Source organism: Hyaena hyaena, unplaced genomic scaffold (assembly GCF_003009895.1).
Source record: "Hyaena hyaena isolate Hyena2069 unplaced genomic scaffold, ASM300989v1 scaffold_1346, whole genome shotgun sequence".
In the NCBI taxonomy this organism is placed as follows: domain Eukaryota; kingdom Metazoa; phylum Chordata; class Mammalia; order Carnivora; family Hyaenidae; genus Hyaena; species Hyaena hyaena.
Window position 1 is genome coordinate 295,576 of NW_024081978.1, and position 13,568 is coordinate 309,143.

The 13,568-nt window shown below is 48.9% G+C and overlaps 1 protein-coding gene across 5 annotated transcripts in view; it reads left to right on the plus strand.

Moving 5' to 3' along the window:
* SLC8A3 (solute carrier family 8 member A3) overlaps positions 1–4,128 on the plus strand; it is a 127,532-nt gene extending 123,404 nt beyond the window's left edge. For all 5 annotated transcript variants that reach the window (XM_039223377.1, XM_039223378.1, XM_039223374.1 and 2 more), the window contains 2 exons: positions 1,118–1,393; positions 3,751–4,128. In XM_039223377.1, the coding sequence (XP_039079308.1) occupies positions 1,118–1,393; positions 3,751–4,127 (653 nt within the window). In that variant the 3' untranslated portion in view covers position 4,128. The remainder of the gene's footprint in view (positions 1–1,117; positions 1,394–3,750) is intronic.
* The last annotated feature ends 9,440 nt before the right edge of the window (positions 4,129–13,568 follow it).

A 13,568-nucleotide genomic window follows, 5' to 3' on the forward strand; every position in this document is an offset into this window, starting at 1 on the left:
CTTGTACTGCCCAGCGCCACCAGCCTTGTCTGCTTTCATGAGGCTTTGTTGTCATAGCAACCCACAGGGTCATATCCCTGAAGCCCCGGAGCCAGAGCAGAAGTACAGTCAGGAAGAGAGGGTGGCTGTGGGCGTGGCTGCTCCATTTTTCTTGTCGCCCGCTTCAGATACTCCCAGTTTCCCCTCTGGTGGATGACCTTGCTTTGCCCCTAAAGAGACAAGAAACAGAATATAAGCCACATCTTCTAACCCCCTTCTTTCTCGAAGGAGGGAACTGAGGTTCAGAAACAAGAGGTGATTTACCCCCAGCTTACGGATCCTCTTCCTGGCAAAGCTGTGACTGGAACTCAGGAGTCCTAACCCCTGCTCTTTCACAATCCACCTTCCACCGATGGTGTCAAAACCATACAGAGGTTGCCCTGGACAAGGGGCCAGCGTGCCTCAGCACATCCTCTTCTCCCAGACAGCTGAGTGGGCAACTCTGCCCACATTTCCTGGCAAGGACAATGGGGCCCATCCCTGCCCTGTCCCATGAGATATTTGGAGGATGGCGCCGGCTCTCTGGTACACCCGCATGATCTGGAATGACAACCACCCCTCTGGGGACGGATAACAAACAGAACCACGGGGTTACTGCAGCAAGCATGTCAGGAAGATTAGAGAGGCACCCCGTCGGTGTCCAGTGACGAGTGGACACACAGCTGATTTCGCTTTTCTTCATGCAGGCAGCCCAGTGCAGCCGGCTCCACCCTCCTCTCTGTTTCATTGCCTTGGCTCTCCTGTGTTCTTCCCCTGATCTCTCTCTCTCTCTCTCTCTCTCTCTCTCTCTCTCTCTCTCTCTCTCTCCCCCTCTCCCCCTTCTCTCCCTATTCCCCTGTCCTCTCTCCCCCAACCTCCCTGGATTCTCTGCATTCACATTGACCAGTGCGCAGCCCAGCTCGGTTACCATTTCCCAACTGTTTTCTGGTGCCTGTGCCCTGGCCCATGCCACTGCCCAGGAGAGAGCTGAGGTCTCCTGCCAGCCAATAATGCTTGTCTTGTGGGTTGACTTGACTTTCTCATGAGTGAGGATCTGACCTCACTGCCCTCTCCTGGGCCTGTTTTCTCTTGCCTCCAGCAGGGGACGAGGATGAGGATGAGTCAGGAGAGGAGAGGCTGCCATCCTGCTTTGACTACGTCATGCACTTTCTGACGGTCTTCTGGAAGGTGCTGTTTGCCTGCGTTCCCCCTACAGAGTACTGCCATGGCTGGGCCTGCTTTGTTGTGTCCATTCTCATCATTGGCATGCTCACAGCCATAATCGGGGACCTGGCCTCCCACTTCGGCTGCACCATTGGCCTCAAGGACTCGGTCACAGCTGTTGTGTTTGTGGCATTTGGCACCTCTGTGCCAGGTAAGAGTGAGGGGTGCTCGGGTTTGCAAAGAGGATATCACCAGGGTCAAGTGACCCTACACTTTGCCTCATTAGCTTCCTTACTATCTCACATCTGAGCTTAACAGAGCCTCTGCCCCCAAAGGTGCACAAAAGTCAAAGGGATTACCAATAACATTCCTAACAAGGGCTAACATTTTTTGAGTACTTGTAATGTGCCATGCACTGTGTATGTTAAGCAGTTGACGTGTTTTATCCTGTGATGCTCACCAAAACCCTGTTTAATGGAGATAATGATCATCCCCACATGGCAGATGAGAAAACTGAGGCCCACAGAGTTAAGTCAACTGTCCATGGAAGCGGCCCACTCTCTTAACTTCCATGTTATATGAGGGCCACAAACAACGTCATTCAAAAAATATAGATACTGTTCTCCTTCCATTTCCCTCTGGTGGTCTCTGAGTTGGAAGATTGGCCCACTTGAACTTGAAGGTGCCACATTCGAAATGCTTCCAAGCATTCCTGGCCTCCCTTAGAGGGACACCTGTGAGGTACACACTGTCTCCTGGCGGGACAGGAGAGGCAGATTTAGCGAGCTGTTGTCCTTCCATAGGATGAATTACATAGTCTTTTTTTCTCGTATAAACACCCAAAGGCGAACAGGAACAGGCATGAATTTATTCATTCATTAGACAAATATTTACTAAGCCCGACGCAGCTTTGTGCTAGTTGTTGAGGCAATCGTGGGAGGCAGGGCAGACGTGCTCCCCTGCCTGAGTGGAGTCCATCAGCTAGTGACAGGAAACCACACTCAACTACTGCAGTTGATACCATCTGGATAAGTTCAATGAAGGGAAAGTAGAGTCTGTTGCTGTGCAAGCATAAAGCAGGGGGACCTGGGCTGGGGTGGGTCCGGGGTGGCTTCCAAGACAGCCTTCTGGAAGCTGGGCTGGAATGACAAGGAGCCATTAGTAGGCAGAGGGCCATGTTAGCCTGGGCTCCTTACTTAGCTCAGCTGGGTGTCCAAGGCATCCGAACGTGAACTCCTGTCGGGGAGCCTCCCCACTGCCACAGCAAGGAAGAGAACATCCTCTGACAAGCAGGTTCAGCTGAATCCCATTAGACAGGACGCTGCTGGCTGGACCCAGGGAATCCCTTCCTGGACTAAGACAACACATCCTTCTGGAGGGCAACTGAATTGACATCACACTCCAGGAAAACCTCTTCTCCAAGCCCCAGCACAGAGCAGAGGGATTATTTGTACGTTAGTGATGCAAGAGATGTGGCTCTCATGGAAATGTGTCGGGTGGTAATTAGACAGATGATCTATGGAAGGCTTTGTGGAGGAGATGCCCTGTGATCCCTGTTCTCCGGGCCTCCAGGGATGGGAAGGAGAAGAACTATCACAGGGGTAAGGAACACATGTGGGAAGAAAGTGCAGAGGATCAGAGGTGAAACAGCAAGGTCATAGGTAAGAAAAGGCAAGAGGTCTTCTCTAGGAGATCTGAGAAAATGGGCAACAGGGAGGCAAGCCAGGACACATGGGCAAGGAGACAGCTTGGGGCACTTCCAAGTCCTTGCAGTTGGTCCAAGTTGCTAACAGCTGGCAGCATTAGGGGCTTGGGAAATGTTATGTGATGGTTCACTACGCTAAATTCATGGTCTTGCCGGAAACTCTCTGGATGTAAGGTGACGATATACAGAGGACCCTTCCATGTGGCTTTTAGGGCCAAATATCTTGTTAATTTCCCACGTGACCGTGGGTGGATTCCTTGAGCTTTATTTTCCCTACCTTTGAAGTAAAAGGGCGGCTAGATGTCCCCGACAGTGCTTCCAATGTCTACAGTCCATGCCAACATCTAACGTCAAACAGCGTGTGGTGCTCTGTGCCTCACATACTAACTACAAAGGCAGAGCCCTGTCTTCTTTGAGTCCATACCTGGCATGTCCTCCGTCCCTGTAAATCCAGGACTTAACACAATGCTGGGTCCAGGGCATTGCGCCATGACTGTGTTACATGAGAACGCCCCATGTGATGGTTACAATCAGGCATCTACCCTACGCAGTTTCCCTGGATGCCAAGGTTCCCTGGGGAGAGAGGGTGAGATAGCAAACTCCCCTTAACTAAAAGCATAATCCAAAGGGCACAGCAGGCCCACTCAGTAAATATCAGTACGAGTAGGCCCTTAGGGACCTTTCAGACTCCAGCAGATGAGGAACCTGAGGCCCAGAGAAGTGAGGCAACTTGTCCAAGGCCACACAGCCTGTTCGCAACAGACGCCTTGCCTCTCCTTCCTGAGCTCAGCCTTTTGGACACACAGGTGGGCCCTCCAGGTCTCAGGCTCCTTCCAGCTCCCGCGATCTCTGTCCTTTTCCAGATATGTTTGCCAGCAAAGCCGCTGCCATCCAGGATATGTACTCAGATGCCTCCATCGGCAACGTCACGGGCAGCAACGCCATCAACGTCTTCCTGGGCATCGGCCTGGCCTGGTCCGTGGCCGCCATCTACTGGGCCTTGCAGGGACAGGATTTCTACGTGTCGGCCGGCACGCTGGCCTTCTCCGTCACCCTTTTCACCATCTTCGCATTCGTGTGCATCAGCGTGCTCCTGTACCGCCGGCGGCCACACCTGGGTGGGGAGCTGGGCGGCCCCCGTGGCTGCAAGCTGGCCACAACATGGCTCTTTGTGAGCCTGTGGCTCCTCTACATACTCTTTGCCACGCTGGAGGCCTACTGCTACATCAGGGGGTTCTGAACCACAGCGCGGGGCCCCGCAGCGCAGGCCTCGGACTCCTCCTGCGTGAAGGGCACGTTGCCCCCTCTCCGGGTGAGCAGCCCTGTGGAGGCAGGACCCCAGCCCCAGGGACCTCAACCGACCCAGGCCTCGGCCACGGACTGAAAGGGCAGAGTCTCAATCCACCGACCAGAGTGGAGGAAACAGCCACTTTACGAAATATTTAATTCAATACCAACCAACAGCAGCAACAAATCCACCTCCTCCCCATCTTCCCACCCGTGTCCCCGACCCCTAGCAAAGGTCAGAGCCTCTCACCGCCTTCTGGTTATTCCTTTGCTTCTCCCTCCCCAGGGACAGGGCGGCCCCTGTCTGTCCAGTCCCGCTCCTCCCTGCTCTCTCACTCGGCTGGCCAGGGTGGAAATGAGGCCTCTCCGTGTGGCCGCTTTGGGGCTCCCTTTCCATTTCATCGTAGTCATTATTGCAATGCTTTCGTTTTCCCGTCAGGCGTTGCTCATTGTTTTTTTCATCGTGTCTTTTCTTTCTGAAGTTAGTAACAAAGGTGCTGTGAAGGAGCTCATGGTCTGAGCCGACAGGTAGAGGCAAGGATTCTCAGCTGCACGCTCTCCCCCACTTCCTGGGTGACAGCTTTCTCTCGGCTCCATCAGGGTCCTGCCCTCCTGGCTCCTTTTCTTCTGAGCAGGAGAGTCATGGTGTTTGGGTGGAAGTATGTTTGCACACCATGCTGGCCACTGAAGAACAGGGGCTGGGCCTGGGGCGGCGGGGGGGGGGGGGGCGGGGGCGGAGGAGCCTTATATGCTAATGTCCAGATCCAGTTTAAAACCCAAGGTCATGGTTCCCTTCCCTGCCCTTTCCATTGGATTCCTTCAGCCTTGCTGTGGTCCGTGTCTATATGTTTATCCTTCTGCAGGAAGACCCGCCAAGCAGGAGATACGGGACAAAAATAGGAATGGTTTGTGATGACAGAAGGCAGCTGGGGAAACAAAAGGGAATAGATGCCTTCTCGAGTATCTTTGGCTTCGCATCTGAGGCAGAGAAGAGCCGTCCACCTAGTGAGATCTTTAAGAGGAAAGATTGTATTTAAAATGTCAGTTCTTCGGAGAAATGTCAGTTTCACCACCCGCTCGCTCGCTAACACGCCACCCTAAGAGGTCTGACTGTATTTCTCGGGGTAATGCAAACACCTAGAGGTTGATAAGAAAACAAGGGGCTCCTTCCACCTCTCCGGGACCCTCCGGTCACGTCTGAGAGCATTTTCACAAGAGAAGACCTGGAATTTCTCCTCTCTCCCACATTCCTGCTTGTTTTTAAGACTCATGAAGCTCTTTTTCCAGGCTGTGGGCTGTTTCTTGCCCCAGTAAAGAGGATCCTTAGTTGCTATCATCCCATGGAGACTGGGTTTATAGAAAAAGATATTGCTGTGGCCTACAGACCTTTTCCCAACAAATTTGGAAAGGACCTGGCTTTAAAACACACGTGCACGTGCACATGCACACGTGCGCACGCGCACACACACGAAATCATCACAAAACTGCCCACAGATCTTTAGGCTTTCTGCATTGACATAAATACATTTTTTAAGGGAAAAAAAAGAAATTAAAAAACACCTGTTTAATTTTAAACACATTTTTTAAGAAAAAAAATAACTAAAAAAGAAACCGTGCTCATGTCATAAGCTATGTTGACAGTTGCCAGTGGAAATGTTGGGTTGGTTTAAAAAAAAAATAAAAGCTATACTTATATCTCTCTAAATACAGCTTGCTTCTCCCATGTTTCTTCAGGAAAAGGTCCAGGGGGCCACCTGGGGTTTCTTCTGGAGCAGATGTTGTTGAGGTGACAGTGTCGTCTCCTATTTGTATCTCCTGTTGGCATCTGTTGTCCCCTCAGATGCCAATGTGCCAGACCCAATATTTTTAAAGCAAAAAATACTTGAGGGAAATGCCACCTGTCAAAAGCTGGACGTTCAGATGCTGGGGGACAGAGGCAGCAGAGTAGTGGTATTTAAAGGAAAGAGCTTTTTGTATCAGAAAGGCACGGTGGGGCAGGAGTCCGGCGCGGCCAACGGGGCCCTGCCGAGAGGCACATTCGTTCATGCGTTTACTCACCACCCATGCCACAAGTGGATTTTGAATTCATCTATGCACTGATCTACACTCTGGTGATACAAGGAAGACCTCAAGCAACTCACAGTCCAGAGGGGGAGGTAACACTTTTTAAACCAAGACTCTTTTGGTTGCAAAAAACAGAAACCCATTAACCTAGCCTGAGAAGTGGAGGGGACAGTGCTGCAGAGGGCTGGTGGGGGGCTCATGGAAGCCAAGGCAGAACCACAGCTGGTAATAGGGTGCTGAAAGCCCTTAGGAGCCAAGTACACTCTCTCCATTCCTCAAGTGCATAGTGTCCCCAATCCTCGCTTCCTTCTCCCCATCAGACCCAACCCCTTCCTCTCCCTCCTGAGGGGCTCCTTTTGCTGTGCTTGTCCTGACACATGGCCAGGCACGGCCACCAGCCCTGACACTACAGCATGAGTGCAGCTCCATTCCCGCCACTGACTCGGACATCCCTCTTTTTCTCAGAGAGCAAATTCTCAATGGAGTGAATGTGACCAATCCCCGCCACCCCCTTCCTCGTAGGGCCATTCCCAAAGGGCAGAATCCTCTGTAGCGGCTGCGTCATGGTGGCTGGAGTGCTGGTGGGTTGGTACCTTTGTCTGAACTCCCAGTCTGAACAACTCAGGGAAGAAGAAGGGTGACGACATTGTAGGTACCATTGCCCTTTCTGAAGAGCTAAGTGATGGGAAGGAGCCTACGAAGCATGTGAACCAGCAAAGTACAAATAGAAATTACAGGTCTGTGCCATGAGTGCTCTAGGAATGGCATAAACAGGTGCCATGGGAAACACCAACTCAGCCTGAAAGCATCGGGAAAGATTATACAGAGAATATAACATTTAAGTAGGATCTAGAAGGAAGAATACACAGTGATTACCTCGGTGATGGGGGGTTGGTGTTGAAGGAGAGGCAGAAGGAAGCAACATGCTCCAGGAAACAGGGACAGAACAGGATCTGGTGAGGTCCTGGAATAATGATGATCGGCATGGCTGGCAGATAGAGTTCAAGGGGACACAAAACAAGAAAGTGGGCAAGAAGAAGGGTGTGGTTAACAGGCTTGTTTCATTCTTTGCCAGCCACCATGTTGAAAATGAAAAATGCCCTTTAGTTCATGACACGGTAGATGTAAAGTCATGAAATCCATTCATACCTGTCATTCCCCCTTTTTGAGTCATTTCTGGGTTATCTCAATGTTAGGATTTGTCAAGGGAGAAGCGGGGATAAACCAGAGAGAATGGGAAAGAGGGTTGAGAAGAAGAGTCTGGGTGCTGGTCTGGATGCCACCCTGAAGACCTGGGTGCTGGTCTGGACACCACCACTGCTTAGTGGACTTGCACTACTGTCTCCATCTGGGTCAACTTCCTGAACTACAGATAAGATCTTGAGAGATGGCCTTGGAGGCCTATTACTTCCATCTTTAATCCTGGCATTCTGGAATACACACACAAAGTGGTTGTGTGTGTGTGTGTGTGTAACATCAACTGCCTATCCACCTTATCTGACAGAGCATTGCAGATGCCCTTTTGTAATCCCTTGGCCCTATGGCCTGTGTGTTAGTGTGAAAAAAAGACACTGCCAGCCACTGTACACATGTCCACTTTCAGCACTTTTTACTGCCTCAGACACACGTTCCCATTCCCTTATTCATTTCTTACTTAGGCTAATGGTAGCTGCTATAATAAGTAAACCCCGATATTACAGACACTGGGCAAGATGAAAGTCTGATTCTCGCTCTTGTAATAATCCAATGAGGATGTTCCCAAGTAGCAGGTGGCTCTCTTCCACGTGATGATTCAGGAACCCGATTTCCTTTCATTTTGCAATTCTGCCACTCTCTGAGGCCTTAGAGTCCTCTTCATCCAGTGGAAGATGGGAAGAAAATTAAAGAAGGAATACACACTTCTAATCACCTTGGCTCTGAAGTGATACTCGCTTACTTTTGCTTATATTCCATTAGTAGACACTCATTACTTTATCCCACCCAAATGCAAAGGAGACTGGAAAATACAGACCTGGCTGGCCAAACACTTCCCAGTGGCCACTCCATTTTACAAGAAGATGAACCTTTGTGAATGTGTACCTCGGCCACAACCCCTCTGTGATTAAAGATAGAATTTAAAAAAAATTTTTTTAAATGTTTTATTTATTTCTAGGAGAGAGAGAGAGAGAGACAGCATGAGCAGGGGAGGGCCAGAGAGAGAGGGAGTCACAGACTCTGAAACAGGCTCCAGGCTCTGAGCTGGCAGTCANGGGGGGGGGCGGAGGAGCCTTATATGCTAATGTCCAGATCCAGTTTAAAACCCAAGGTCATGGTTCCCTTCCCTGCCCTTTCCATTGGATTCCTTCAGCCTTGCTGTGGTCCGTGTCTATATGTTTATCCTTCTGCAGGAAGACCCGCCAAGCAGGAGATACGGGACAAAAATAGGAATGGTTTGTGATGACAGAAGGCAGCTGGGGAAACAAAAGGGAATAGATGCCTTCTCGAGTATCTTTGGCTTCGCATCTGAGGCAGAGAAGAGCCGTCCACCTAGTGAGATCTTTAAGAGGAAAGATTGTATTTAAAATGTCAGTTCTTCGGAGAAATGTCAGTTTCACCACCCGCTCGCTCGCTAACACGCCACCCTAAGAGGTCTGACTGTATTTCTCGGGGTAATGCAAACACCTAGAGGTTGATAAGAAAACAAGGGGCTCCTTCCACCTCTCCGGGACCCTCCGGTCACGTCTGAGAGCATTTTCACAAGAGAAGACCTGGAATTTCTCCTCTCTCCCACATTCCTGCTTGTTTTTAAGACTCATGAAGCTCTTTTTCCAGGCTGTGGGCTGTTTCTTGCCCCAGTAAAGAGGATCCTTAGTTGCTATCATCCCATGGAGACTGGGTTTATAGAAAAAGATATTGCTGTGGCCTACAGACCTTTTCCCAACAAATTTGGAAAGGACCTGGCTTTAAAACACACGTGCACGTGCACATGCACACGTGCGCACGCGCACACACACGAAATCATCACAAAACTGCCCACAGATCTTTAGGCTTTCTGCATTGACATAAATACATTTTTTAAGGGAAAAAAAAGAAATTAAAAAACACCTGTTTAATTTTAAACACATTTTTTAAGAAAAAAAATAACTAAAAAAGAAACCGTGCTCATGTCATAAGCTATGTTGACAGTTGCCAGTGGAAATGTTGGGTTGGTTTAAAAAAAAAATAAAAGCTATACTTATATCTCTCTAAATACAGCTTGCTTCTCCCATGTTTCTTCAGGAAAAGGTCCAGGGGGCCACCTGGGGTTTCTTCTGGAGCAGATGTTGTTGAGGTGACAGTGTCGTCTCCTATTTGTATCTCCTGTTGGCATCTGTTGTCCCCTCAGATGCCAATGTGCCAGACCCAATATTTTTAAAGCAAAAAATACTTGAGGGAAATGCCACCTGTCAAAAGCTGGACGTTCAGATGCTGGGGGACAGAGGCAGCAGAGTAGTGGTATTTAAAGGAAAGAGCTTTTTGTATCAGAAAGGCACGGTGGGGCAGGAGTCCGGCGCGGCCAACGGGGCCCTGCCGAGAGGCACATTCGTTCATGCGTTTACTCACCACCCATGCCACAAGTGGATTTTGAATTCATCTATGCACTGATCTACACTCTGGTGATACAAGGAAGACCTCAAGCAACTCACAGTCCAGAGGGGGAGGTAACACTTTTTAAACCAAGACTCTTTTGGTTGCAAAAAACAGAAACCCATTAACCTAGCCTGAGAAGTGGAGGGGACAGTGCTGCAGAGGGCTGGTGGGGGGCTCATGGAAGCCAAGGCAGAACCACAGCTGGTAATAGGGTGCTGAAAGCCCTTAGGAGCCAAGTACACTCTCTCCATTCCTCAAGTGCATAGTGTCCCCAATCCTCGCTTCCTTCTCCCCATCAGACCCAACCCCTTCCTCTCCCTCCTGAGGGGCTCCTTTTGCTGTGCTTGTCCTGACACATGGCCAGGCACGGCCACCAGCCCTGACACTACAGCATGAGTGCAGCTCCATTCCCGCCACTGACTCGGACATCCCTCTTTTTCTCAGAGAGCAAATTCTCAATGGAGTGAATGTGACCAATCCCCGCCACCCCCTTCCTCGTAGGGCCATTCCCAAAGGGCAGAATCCTCTGTAGCGGCTGCGTCATGGTGGCTGGAGTGCTGGTGGGTTGGTACCTTTGTCTGAACTCCCAGTCTGAACAACTCAGGGAAGAAGAAGGGTGACGACATTGTAGGTACCATTGCCCTTTCTGAAGAGCTAAGTGATGGGAAGGAGCCTACGAAGCATGTGAACCAGCAAAGTACAAATAGAAATTACAGGTCTGTGCCATGAGTGCTCTAGGAATGGCATAAACAGGTGCCATGGGAAACACCAACTCAGCCTGAAAGCATCGGGAAAGATTATACAGAGAATATAACATTTAAGTAGGATCTAGAAGGAAGAATACACAGTGATTACCTCGGTGATGGGGGGTTGGTGTTGAAGGAGAGGCAGAAGGAAGCAACATGCTCCAGGAAACAGGGACAGAACAGGATCTGGTGAGGTCCTGGAATAATGATGATCGGCATGGCTGGCAGATAGAGTTCAAGGGGACACAAAACAAGAAAGTGGGCAAGAAGAAGGGTGTGGTTAACAGGCTTGTTTCATTCTTTGCCAGCCACCATGTTGAAAATGAAAAATGCCCTTTAGTTCATGACACGGTAGATGTAAAGTCATGAAATCCATTCATACCTGTCATTCCCCCTTTTTGAGTCATTTCTGGGTTATCTCAATGTTAGGATTTGTCAAGGGAGAAGCGGGGATAAACCAGAGAGAATGGGAAAGAGGGTTGAGAAGAAGAGTCTGGGTGCTGGTCTGGATGCCACCCTGAAGACCTGGGTGCTGGTCTGGACACCACCACTGCTTAGTGGACTTGCACTACTGTCTCCATCTGGGTCAACTTCCTGAACTACAGATAAGATCTTGAGAGATGGCCTTGGAGGCCTATTACTTCCATCTTTAATCCTGGCATTCTGGAATACACACACAAAGTGGTTGTGTGTGTGTGTGTGTGTAACATCAACTGCCTATCCACCTTATCTGACAGAGCATTGCAGATGCCCTTTTGTAATCCCTTGGCCCTATGGCCTGTGTGTTAGTGTGAAAAAAAGACACTGCCAGCCACTGTACACATGTCCACTTTCAGCACTTTTTACTGCCTCAGACACACGTTCCCATTCCCTTATTCATTTCTTACTTAGGCTAATGGTAGCTGCTATAATAAGTAAACCCCGATATTACAGACACTGGGCAAGATGAAAGTCTGATTCTCGCTCTTGTAATAATCCAATGAGGATGTTCCCAAGTAGCAGGTGGCTCTCTTCCACGTGATGATTCAGGAACCCGATTTCCTTTCATTTTGCAATTCTGCCACTCTCTGAGGCCTTAGAGTCCTCTTCATCCAGTGGAAGATGGGAAGAAAATTAAAGAAGGAATACACACTTCTAATCACCTTGGCTCTGAAGTGATACTCGCTTACTTTTGCTTATATTCCATTAGTAGACACTCATTACTTTATCCCACCCAAATGCAAAGGAGACTGGAAAATACAGACCTGGCTGGCCAAACACTTCCCAGTGGCCACTCCATTTTACAAGAAGATGAACCTTTGTGAATGTGTACCTCGGCCACAACCCCTCTGTGATTAAAGATAGAATTTAAAAAAAATTTTTTTAAATGTTTTATTTATTTCTAGGAGAGAGAGAGAGAGAGACAGCATGAGCAGGGGAGGGCCAGAGAGAGAGGGAGTCACAGACTCTGAAACAGGCTCCAGGCTCTGAGCTGGCAGTCAGCACAGAGCCCGATGTGGGGCTCGAACCCACGAACCGTGAGATCATGACCTAAGCGAAAGTCAGACGCTTAACCGACTAAGCCACCCAGGCACCCCTAAAGATAGAATTTTAAAAGTTTATTTATTTATTTATATACTTACTTGCTTACTTTTGAGAGAGACAGAAAGACAGAGAATCCCAAGCAGGCTCTGAGTTGTCTGACGCAGGGCTTAACCTCACAAACCATGAGATCATGACCTGAGCCAAAATCAAGTGTTGGATGCTTAACCAACCGAGCCACCCAGGTGCCCCAGAATTTTTTTTTTTAGTAGGCTTCACACCCAGGGTGGTACCCAGCATGGGGCTTGAACTCATGACCCTAGGATCAAGACCTGAGCTGAGATCAAGAGTCAGATACTTAGCCAACCGAGCCACCCAGGTGTAATATCAATGGCCAAAAGCAATCTGACCAATGTGTACATGAAGTTCTATGGTTTATAAAAAGTAGTTTCTATACATGTGTTTGAGCTGGATAAGAAACACAGAAGCGGATATTATTCTCATTTTATCAATGAAGTTCTGAATGGCTAACTGATTGCCAGGAGCACATAGGTCTTAGAGGCAGGACACAGACACAAGTCTTCTGATTTCAAATCTAAGCTCTTCCCAGAATATCACGGCCTTTGATGACAAACACCAGAGCAGAGAATGAGATTCCCAGGAAGCTCATCTAGCCAGGGAAGGAGTCCCTCAGAAACAGCTAGAGTCTGGAAGGGAAGGCAGAAGAAATCAGCCAGCAACTGGCCCTCTTATTCTCCTTCGGTTCCCTTCTCCCTTTTGTCTCCATCCTTGCTGAGCAAGGAGTTTCCTCTAGAGGCAGCTGAATGGACCGGTGTTCCAGTAAGAGCCAAACAGGTAGAAATTTCCAAAGGAGAAATTACACCATGGCAAAGTGATTTGGGCTGAGGAATCTAATTACAATTAATGATGGAGAGTTACCAGGCCCCAGAGAGGGGGTGATTCAAAAGATATCTTAGGAAAGAGTACCCCAAAGAGATTCCTGGAAAACTGTCCTAGTAAGTGAATCATATGATACTTATGACATTTTCAGAAGAGAACAGGGGAATCAAACTGTCTTTATAAGAAATGAGATTAGCCTTTCCTCATAAACTCAAAGGGAATTCATCATTCTTATTTATTTATTTATTTAGAGAGAAAGAGAAAGAGTGGGAAGGGCAGAGAGAGAGAATCTCAAGCACAGTCAGTGTAGAGCCTGATGTGGGGCTCGAACCCGTGAACCGTGGGATTATAACCTGAGCCGAAGTCAAGAGTGATGCTTAACCAACTGAGCCACCTAGGCACCCCTCATCATCTGTCTTATATATATCTGGAAAGGAGATGACCCAAGGGAAACTATTCTAGTGCCTCAAAATCCTTAGATCCTGATTTCTAGTCTTAGTCCTTTTTGCTGTATCTCAGGTTCATCCTGACATCGGCATCAACAGAGTGCGCTG